The sequence below is a fragment of the Lonchura striata genome, unplaced genomic scaffold, assembly GCF_046129695.1.
Source record: "Lonchura striata isolate bLonStr1 unplaced genomic scaffold, bLonStr1.mat Scaffold_202, whole genome shotgun sequence".
NCBI lineage: Eukaryota > Metazoa > Chordata > Aves > Passeriformes > Estrildidae > Lonchura > Lonchura striata.
In genome coordinates this window covers 1-9,301 of record NW_027461128.1, presented here as the reverse complement: position 1 = coordinate 9,301, position 9,301 = coordinate 1, and the positions used below count along the sequence as shown (strand labels likewise).

At 58.2% G+C, this 9,301-nt stretch overlaps 1 protein-coding gene across 3 annotated transcripts; it reads left to right on the top strand.

Annotated features, from left to right (window-relative positions):
• The first annotated feature begins 2,320 nt into the window (after window positions 1–2,320).
• On the top strand, window positions 2,321–7,179 carry LOC144248625 (UBX domain-containing protein 1-like). 3 transcript variants are annotated; one of them, XM_077790672.1, is made up of 6 exons: window positions 2,321–2,572; window positions 2,817–2,870; window positions 3,295–3,414; window positions 4,141–4,273; window positions 5,349–5,662; window positions 6,913–7,179. In XM_077790672.1, exons 1-4 carry the CDS (start codon window positions 2,520–2,522, stop codon window positions 4,148–4,150), a joined length of 237 nt encoding a protein of 78 aa, XP_077646798.1. In that variant the 5' UTR covers window positions 2,321–2,519; the 3' UTR covers window positions 4,151–4,273; window positions 5,349–5,662; window positions 6,913–7,179. The 3 variants fall into 3 exon arrangements, 1 of the variants encoding a protein (XP_077646798.1); XR_013341932.1 differs by lacking the exon at window positions 3,295–3,414; XR_013341933.1 differs by lacking the exons at window positions 2,817–2,870; window positions 3,295–3,414.
• The last annotated feature ends 2,122 nt before the right edge of the window (window positions 7,180–9,301 follow it).

Here is a 9,301-nt window from a genome sequence, read left to right as displayed (position 1 = left end):
CTCTCCTCTTCTTCTCACTCTCTCCTCTCTCTCATCTTCCTCCTCTCTCTCTCCTCTTCTTCCTCTCACTTACTCCTCTTCCTCCTCTCTCTTCCTCTTGTCACTCTCCTTTCCTTCTCACACTCTCTTCTTCCTCTCACGCTTTCCTCTTCTTCTTGCTCTCTTCTCTCCTTCTCACACTCTTCTTCATCTCTCTCCCTTTCTTCTCACTCCTCTTCCTCCTCTCTCCTCTTTTTCTTCTCACTCTCTCATCTTCCTCCTCTCTCTTTTTCCTTTTCTCGCTCTCTCGTCTTCCTCCTCTCTCCTTTTCTTCTTGTCTCTCCTCTTCTTATCACTCTCTCCTCTTCTTCTTCTTCTCACTCTCTCCTCCTCTTTCTCTCTTTTTTCCCCTTTCTGTACTTAGAATAAAAAAGCAGGAGTAGAAAATACCGTGCTCCGAGGAAGTAAAAAAAAAGAAAAACAACTTTAAAAATAAAAATTTCTACTCCCTGGGAGCATCAAAGTAAAAATAAAAATTTTTACTCCTTGGTAGCATCAAATTTTCCACTGCTGCGCCTGACAATATTTTTATATTTATATATATATGTATAGGGGGGGTAGGGGAGGGGTCTGTCTGGTAGCCACACCCCCACCCTGAATCCTCCCTCTACCCTAACCCCTTCCCTGACCCACCCTCCACCCCCTCCCCCACACCCTGACCCCACCCCTAACCACGCCCCCAATGCTGACCCCCCTCCCCCAATGCTGACCCCACCCTCTAACCCCCACCCCTGTCCTTACCCCCTCCCCTGGCCCCGCCCCCAGCCACACACCCTCCCCTGACCTCTATTAAGATATCCATTAGGATACGTATAAAAATCTGAAATAAAATATAATAGGAATAAATGTAAGAAATTATGAAAATATAATTTTCCATCAATATCCATTACAAATCCGAATGTGAATATAAATATGAAAAACATAAAAATAAAGCGTGTTGAACTGCAGCTTAAGAGTAAAGCTTTTTTCTTTCGGTTCCTATCGGGTCTCAGGCAGGCTTTTTGTTCCGTTCTTTCCCGCGCGGACGCTTTGGGGCGTTCGCTGCCGAGGCCGTGCCCGCGGGGACGGCGCGGTGCTGCCGCCGTGTGGGCAGAGAGCGGTACTGCAACCCGGCCGCCCTCTTGGGAGTGCCTTGGCGCGGACTCGCTTGAAAAGTGCTGCCGCCTTGTGGACACAGGGCGGTACTGCAACCCCGCCGCCCTCTTGGGAGTGCCTTGGCGCGGACTCCCTTGAAAAGTGCTGCCGCCTTGTGGAAAAAGGGCGGTACTGCGGCCCCGCCTCTCGCAGCCGCCCTCTTGGGAGTGGCTTTGCGTGGACTCGCTTGAAAAGTGCTGCCGCCTTGTGGACAAAGGCCGGTACTGCAGCCCGACCGCCCTCTTGGGAGTGCCTTGGCGCGGACTCGCTTGAAAAGTGCTGCCGCCTTGTGGACACAAGGCAGTAGTGCAGCCGCTCTGCCCGCAGCCGCACTCTTGGGAGTGCCTTGGCGCGGACTCACTTGAAAAGTGCTGCCGCCTTGTGGGCACAGGGCAGTAGTGCAGCCGCTCTGCCCGCAGCCGCACTCTTGGGAGTGCCTTGGCGCGGACTCGCTTGAAAAGTGCTGCCGCCTTGTGGACACAGGGCGGTACTGCGGCCCGACCGCCCTCTTGGGAGTGGCTTGGCGCGGACTCGCTTGAAAAGTGCTGCCGCCTTGTGGACACAGGGCGGTACTTCAGCCCGGCCGCCCTCTTGGAAGTGGCTTGGCGCGGACTCCCTTGAAAAGTGCTGCCGCCTTGTGGACAAAGGGCAGTAGTGCAGCCGCTCTGCCCGCAGCCGCACTCTTGGGAGTGCCTTGGCGCGGACTCCCTTGAAAAGTGCTGCCGCCTTGTGGACAAAGGCCGGTACTGCAGCCCGACCGCCCTCTTGGGAGTGCCTTGGCGCGGACTCGCTTGAAAAGTGCTGCCGCCTTGTGGACACAAGGCAGTAGTGCAGCCGCTCTACCCGCAGCCGCACTCTTGGAAGTGGCTTGGCGCGGACTCCCTTGAAAAGTGCTGCCGCCTTGTGGGCACAGGGCGGTACTGCAACCCCGCCGCCCACGGCCGCCCTCTTGGGAGTGGCTTGGTGCAGACTCGCTTGGAAAGTGCTGCCGCCCTGTGGACAAAGGGCGGTACTGCAACCCGGCCGCCCTCTTGGGAGTGGCTTGGCGCGGACTCCCTTGAAAAGTGCTGCCGCCTTGTGGGCACAGGGCGGCACTGCAGCCCCCCAGCCAGCGCCCGGCAAAATCACCGAGACGGGGCGAGGGGCGGCAGCGAGCGGCGAGCGGGGCGATGTCTGTGAGTGAGGGGAGGGCTGGAGGCGGCTCCGCGGCGGCGCCGGATTAGGATGGCAGCGGCGAGGGAGGCTTTCTGTCCCGTTCCGGCCGCCGTCCGTACCGGAACGCTTTGTGCCTTTCTGTCCCTCGCCGGCCGCCGTCCCCCACGTGTCGGGAGCCCGGCGCCGCCGTGATGGCGGCGGGCGGTGGGACCGGGCTCGGGCGGCTCTGGAGGCGCTGCTGGAGGTGGGATTCGGGGCCCGGCGCGCTGAGGGCGGCGGCACCGGGGGGACAGCGGGGGAGGGCGGGCGGGAGCAGCCGGAGGGGACCCGGCACCGGGAATGGGATTGGGGGGGGGCGGGACACACGGACAGGCCCCGGAGCCCCCGGGACCCCCAAAACGCCACCGAGACCCCCAAAAAACCCCCCGGGACCCCTCAGAACCCTCTGGGACCCCCCAAAAATAACCGGGAGCCCCCCGGTCCCGCAGGGCGAAGGCGCTGGCGCTGACCGGGAACCGGGGAGTGGAGCCGGCCATGGACTGGTGAGGGGGGACCCCAAGAACACTCCCGGCACCCCCAAAAATACCCGGCGGGATCCCCCAAAAACAGCCCCGGGACCGCCAAAAACAGCCTCGGGAACCCAAAAATTCCCTTCAGGACCCCAACCCCCCCCCAGGACCCCCAAAATTCCTCCCAAAAACCCCTTGAAACCTCCAAACTTCTCCCCAGGACTCCAAAGCCCTCCCTGGGACGCCCAAAATTCTCTTTGGGACCCCAAAACTCCCCCTGGGACCTCCAAATTTCCCTTTAGGACCCCTGAAATTCCTCCTGGGACCCCCAAAACCCCCTGAGACCCCAAAAGTCCTCCTGGGATGCCCCAAAGACCTTCCAGAACCCCCCAGAACCCCCTCCAATTTTGGGTCCCCCCCCCCGATTCGGGGTTCCCCCCGGTTTTTGGGTCCCCAGGCTGGTGGCTCATGAGGACGACCCCGACTCGGACCCCGAACTCCCCCCGGGTTTGGGGGCGCCGCCCGCGGGCCTGGGGGGGCCCCGGCAGCCGCCGGCCCCCGAGGACGAGACCCAGAAGTGAATTTTGGGGGTCGGGGGGGAATTTGGGGGTTGGGGAGGAAAATTTGGGGTATGAGGAGCTCAGGGATATTTTGGGGTTCAGAGTGGTTAATTTGGGGTTTCAGGGTGTTTATGGGCAGGGTTTTCGGGTATTCTCGGGAGGGCTTTGGGGTATTCTTTGGTGGGTTTTAGGATATTTTTGGGTGGATTTTTTGGGGTATTTTTGGGAGGGTTTTGGGCTGGTTTTGGGGCATTTTATGGTGAGTTTTTTGGATATTTTTAGGAGGGTTTGGGTAGTTTTGGGTGGGTTTTTGGGGGGCATTTAGGACGATTTTGGGGTATTTTTGGGTGGGTTTTGGGCTGAAGGCGGCTCAGCGGCGGCGCTGGAGAAGGATGGCAGCGGCGAGGGGGGCCCGGCGGGGCCCTGCCTTTGCCAGCCCCTCCTGCCGCCCTCCTTGGAATGGTTTGGGGCAGTATGGGGTTATTGAGGTAGGAGTAATTATTTTGTTGTTGTTGATTTAATGTGGGGTTTTTTTGTTTGTTTGTTTGTTGTTGTCGTTTGATGTATTTGGTTTGTAGAGCAGGAACTGTAGACAGAATCCTGCAGAAGTAATATGGAATTTGTCCTCCCAAAACCCGCCCGGCTTCCAACCACTTTCAGCACGTGGTCTTCCTTAGCAGCACATGGTTCCCCCACACTTGGGAGCCGGTGCACTCTACTTTTCTCTCCTCCTTTGCTGACAGATCCTGCTGAGGCTGAGGACAAAGCCCTACCCCTACACGGACAAGGCAGCAGACCTGGTTCGGGAAGCCAGCGTGCTCCAGGCTGCTCCAGGACTCTGATCAAACATCAGCATCCCCGTCTCTCACGTTGATGGTACGTGGTAACCCCTTAAGAACAGAATTCCACCTTTTCTAACCCTAAGCAGCAAACTGGGGACGGATAACTCTAGAAATCCTGTCATGTAAGGACCTCCAGGATTCAGCCCTCCATGTGTCCTTGGTATCAGAGGTTGGAATTGCAGAGTTGCCACTTTACCCCCAGACGTAATTTTTGATGTGGTTGTGCCACTTTAACAGTATTTGAAATCTCTCTTCGTGTTCTTGCAGCAGCATTTTCGAAGCACAATGGAAATGTAGCCCTTCTGCCGGGAGCGGTTCACAGATTCGTGGAATCCCAGAAGGGTTTGGATGGGAAGGCACCTTTTTTTAAAGCTCGTCCCGTTCCAGCCCCTGCCATGGGCAGGGACACCTTCCACCATGCCAGGGTGCTCTAAGCCCTGTCCAGCCTGGCCTTGGACACTTCCAGGGATCCGGGGGCAGCCACAGCTTCTGTGTGCAACCTGTGCTGAGGTGCCCTGAGGAAATGTGTGAGCCGGAGGGAGCCGGGGCCGGGCGGAGGGAGCCGAGCTGTGGGAGTGGGCGAATGGAGGCGGGAGCGGGCGGGACTAGGCGAGCGTGGGCGAAAGCGGCCGAAAGGGGCCGAGGAGGCGAGCGGAGCCGAGCTTTGCCGAGTTCAGCCGAGGCGAGCCGAGCTTTGCCGAAGAGGCGAATGGAGGCGAATGCGGCCGGAAATAGCCGAGCGTGGCCGAAAGTAGCCGAAGCTGGCCGAGGAGGCGAGTCCAGCCGAACGGAGCCGAGCTCTGCCGAGCGCAGCAGCCCGGGCGGGGCTGAGCCGGGGCGGAGCCGGGGCGCCGGGAGGATCCCCTCCTGTCCCTCTCTCTCCCGCTCCATGCTCCTGCCCGTGTTCAGTTACCTCTCTTTCCCCCGTTTCCGTGTCCCCCCCAAACCCGGCTCCTTCCTGTCCTGTCCTGTCCCTGCCCCGCTGCTCCGTTCCATTCCCCCTCTCGGTGGTGTGAGATGAGATTTGAGCCCTTTCTGACACCCACGCGTGCTCTTTGTGTTGTCAAATCCCGCGTGTGAGCCAGAAGCTCTCCCTGCCTATTTTGCAGGTGGATGTGCCATTCAAAGCCCTGGAGGCAGGGCTGAGCACCGGCGAGCCGCGCGTGGCTGCTCTGCACAGGGGGCGTGGCAGGAAACACTCGCTGAGTGCCGGAGGAGCGAACGGGAGCCTTGGCCCTGCCATCCTCTGGGATCTGCGGGGACACTGCAAGCACTGGCAAAGAGCCGAGAGCCATGGGAGCAGCGCTGAGCGAGGCTGTGTCCCAGCCAAGGAGTTCCTCCTGTGTCCCTTAAGAGGATACCCCAGGGCTGGTTTTCTGCATCAAGACTTCTGATCAGACCATCTGTAGACCTCTGGCTTAATGTAAATATTTATTTATATGTTTGTCTCTGACAGCAAAGCACGTATCTCCTGACTTCCCTGCTATTCAGTATCTGCTGAACTGGCTGTGCATTTTTCCTAAGCTAAGGAAAACCCTCCCTCTGATTCTGTAATTTCCAAAGGAGCAGCATTGAGTCACTTATGTTTTTCTTGTCTCCATAACTTTAGCTTGACTCGTGCTCAAGGACAGGAATGACTCAAGAACTGTATGTGGTGAATTGTTAGTTTGGCAGGGGTTTTTGCAAATTCAGGGCTAAAATGTGATGTAAGAAAAGGCTTTTATTGCAGCAGTTAGATTTTTGCAGCATGGCAGATTTTCAAGCCTCTAAGTAAATCACTTCATTCAGATTTAAACTCTCTTGAAATATGCTTGATATGTTTTGGGGTTTTTTTCATTGTTATGCTACTTTTCGTTTTGGTTTGATTTGGCTTTCTTTTTTGCCTGGCGTGGGAAAATTTTACAGCTCTCACTTTTTTCTTCTCCAGTTGAGTATAGTGTTACCTTCTTAATTCAAAAACCATTTGCTGTATGGAAAAAGCACCTTGCCTTTGTGAAGGGCCAGGTGGGAACTGTTTTAATGGCCAGTGGCACAGCCCTGTAGCACACAATTCCCAGGAAGTGGGGAGCCCTCTGCCAGGCAGAGCCACCTGGCCAGGTTCCTGCGGGTGCTGCTGCTGTACCCGGCTGATGAGGTGAGAAGCAGCTTGGCTTTATTGCCAAAATAAAACTCACCCGTTTTCCTATGAATCCCAGCAAAGTGGTCCCAAAGGCTCTGTCACTCAGTCTCTGCTTCCATTGGTGTGGAGAGGCTGGATCCCAGTTATCACCCCAGCAGTGCCCCTGCCTCCCTTTTCCCCACTTTTCTGTTCCAGTCGTGCGAAATATTCAGGCTTTGTTTTCTTCCCCCTGCGGTTCACTGCAGATCCCAGAAAACCCACAGGAGGGAAGATCATTCCTTGTGCTTCCACCTCCAGGTGAGAGAGGAGATGGTCACATCCTAGGAGCCTGATTTTGGAATGTTTTCTGGAATTGGCCCAGTGGCTTTTACTTCTGGGGTTCCTGGAGTCTGTCCGTGGCAGGTCCAGCCCGTGCTTCAACTGAGAGCCCTCAGTCCGCAGGGAAATGAACCTTTGGGGAAGTTCTTACAGCTCTGCTTAGTGCTTTATGAATGGTGATGATTTTCTGGAAGTAGGCTGTCCATTCTGACCCTTTTTCTTCCCTCTCCCTGCAGACTGTACCTGCTGAGAGGCTGAGGTGAGACCAGGATCTGTAAAATCCCTGACTCTCCGTGTTTTCCCGAGGCTGAAGCCGTGTTTGCTGTCAGTGACGACAGGGTGGGAGATGCTAAACACTGAAAACTTTGGGGTTTTTCCCCTGAACTCCCCAAGACTCTCTGCAGCTGTGCCCTGTCTATCTCTTGAAAGAGTTTCTGGATTTACAAAGGTTTTTACATTCTGCAATATTTATCTATAACTCGATTAAAAAGAATCCTACTGTATCAATGTGGTGTTGATTACTTTGTTTGAGTCGGTTAATTAAAGCGAATTGTTGGTAAGGGGTTTGAGCATCCCTTAGTTGGAGCTGGCAGCTCTTATTTAATTTCTCTTCATTCCTTTAATTTCTTTCAATTATTTCTTAAGCCATTACTGCAATTAGGATGCACGGTAAGGACAAGAGCATTTCTGCCCTGCTGGATTGGGAAATCCGAGCCCAATTCCTTGGAGAGATTGAGGGGATGGGGATCTGTGCCTCAAGCTGGGTTTTGACAGTGGGAATTTGGTGAGGAAGGAAGAGGAGAGATCCCACGGAAAGTGGCTGAGGCCAGTTCCGCTGGCTTTGGGTGCTCCTACCCCCGAGAAAATCATCCTGGCTGAAGGGAGCTGGAAGAAGCCAGGGGGCTGCGCCGGGGGCTGTGCAGGGACCCCAAACCCTGGTCAGGGGCGCTGGGCAGTGCCAGCTGCAGAGGAACGCTGCAGAGGGGCTGCGCTGGAGCCCCTCAGCTTCCATGCAGAGATGCTGGCACTGCGGGGCTTTCGGGACACTGCCGAGAGGCTCCGCTGCCAGAGCCGGGGAGTTCTCCCGTTCTTTTCTGTCGTGCTGGGCACCTGGCAAGTCCTTCGAGCCCCGCAGGCTGCCAGTGCCAGCGGAGCAGCTGGAATCACAGACGGTCACACAGAAACCGGGCTGGGAGAGCAAATGAGCTCTTCCATGTTGTTTTTCACAACGCGTTTTGGATTTATACCAGAATCTCTTCTCTCCCCTCAGACCCCGTACCCCTGACTTTTGAGTTTTCTCACAGAAATGTCTCGGCCTGCACCGGGAAAAAGAAAATTCCCTGGCACGGCGGGGAGCGGCGGGGTTTGGGGGTGCTGGGGCGGCACGGGGGTCCCCGCGCCCCGGCCGGTCTCGGTCAGCCCCGGGAAATCGCCGCCGCCGCCGGCTCGGCCCCGGCGCCGCCCCGGTGCTCCGGCCCGAGAGAGACCCCGACCCGCCCGCCGGGGCAGAGGCGGCACCGCCGGGAGCCGAAGCGGCAGCCCCGGGCCCATCCCGGCGGGCCGGGAGCGATGGCCCCGCCTCCATCCCGGGCGGGCCGGAGCCTCAGGGGCGGGGCCGGGCCGGAGCCTCAGGGGCGGGGCCGGCGCTGGCTCAGGTGCGCGGGACCGCGGGGCACCTGCGTGGGGTGGGGCCGAGGTTATTTAAGTGCCGGGAATCGCTGCAGCCGCCATTTGCTCACTCGGAGCGCAGTGAGGGTGGTGGGTTCTGTGCGGGCTCCGCAGCTTCGCCCTTCTCTCCTTCCCCCCCTTTACTCTTCCTTCCTCCTGCTCCCATTCCCCTTCTTTCCCTGCCTTTCCCCCGTTTTCCTCTCCTCCCCAAAGCCGACTGCTTTCGCTCCCCTTTTGTGCCCCCTTCTACTCTTCCTTCCTTCTGCTCCTATTCCCCTTCTTTGTCTTCCTCCTTTTCCTTCTCGTCCCATTTCGGCCTCCCCTCCCGTCCCACCATCTACCCTTCCTTCCTTCTCTCCATATTTCTGTTTTTTCTCCCCTAAACCCACTCTCCCTCCTCCCCCAAATGCGACCCCCCCACTCGTCCCTCACCTGTCCCTGCCCCGCTGCTCCGTTCCATCCGTTCCATTCCCTCTCTCTTCCCTCCTCTGTCCCGTCCCTCTTTCCCCCTGCCGGTCTTTCCCTTCCCCGCCCGCTTTCCTCGCAGCCCGACCTCCCTCCCCACCTTCCCGCATGCTCCGCTCTGCTCCCCTGTTCTCGTTCCCCATTCCCCTTTTCCTTCTTTCCTCGCAGCCGCGGGGCTCGGGGCGCCGCAGAATAAAGCCCAGAGGGCCGGAGCCGGCGCCCCCCGCCCTCGCTGGGGTCCCCACACGGGGCCGGAGCCGCTCTGCGGGTCCCCCCATTGCAGTCTAATACACGGCCCGACACTGCCGGGGTGCGGCTTTCCCGACATCACACTGGGGGTCGGGCTGGGGGTCGGGAGGGGGTCCTGGGGGGAGGAGGGTGGGGGGGTTAGGAAGGGCCCCCTCCGGAGGAGGGGGTCCCGGGGGGGGGGGGGGGGGCCAGGGTGGGCCCCCTCCGGAGGAGGGGGTCCGGGGGAGGGGGGCGGGGTGGAGG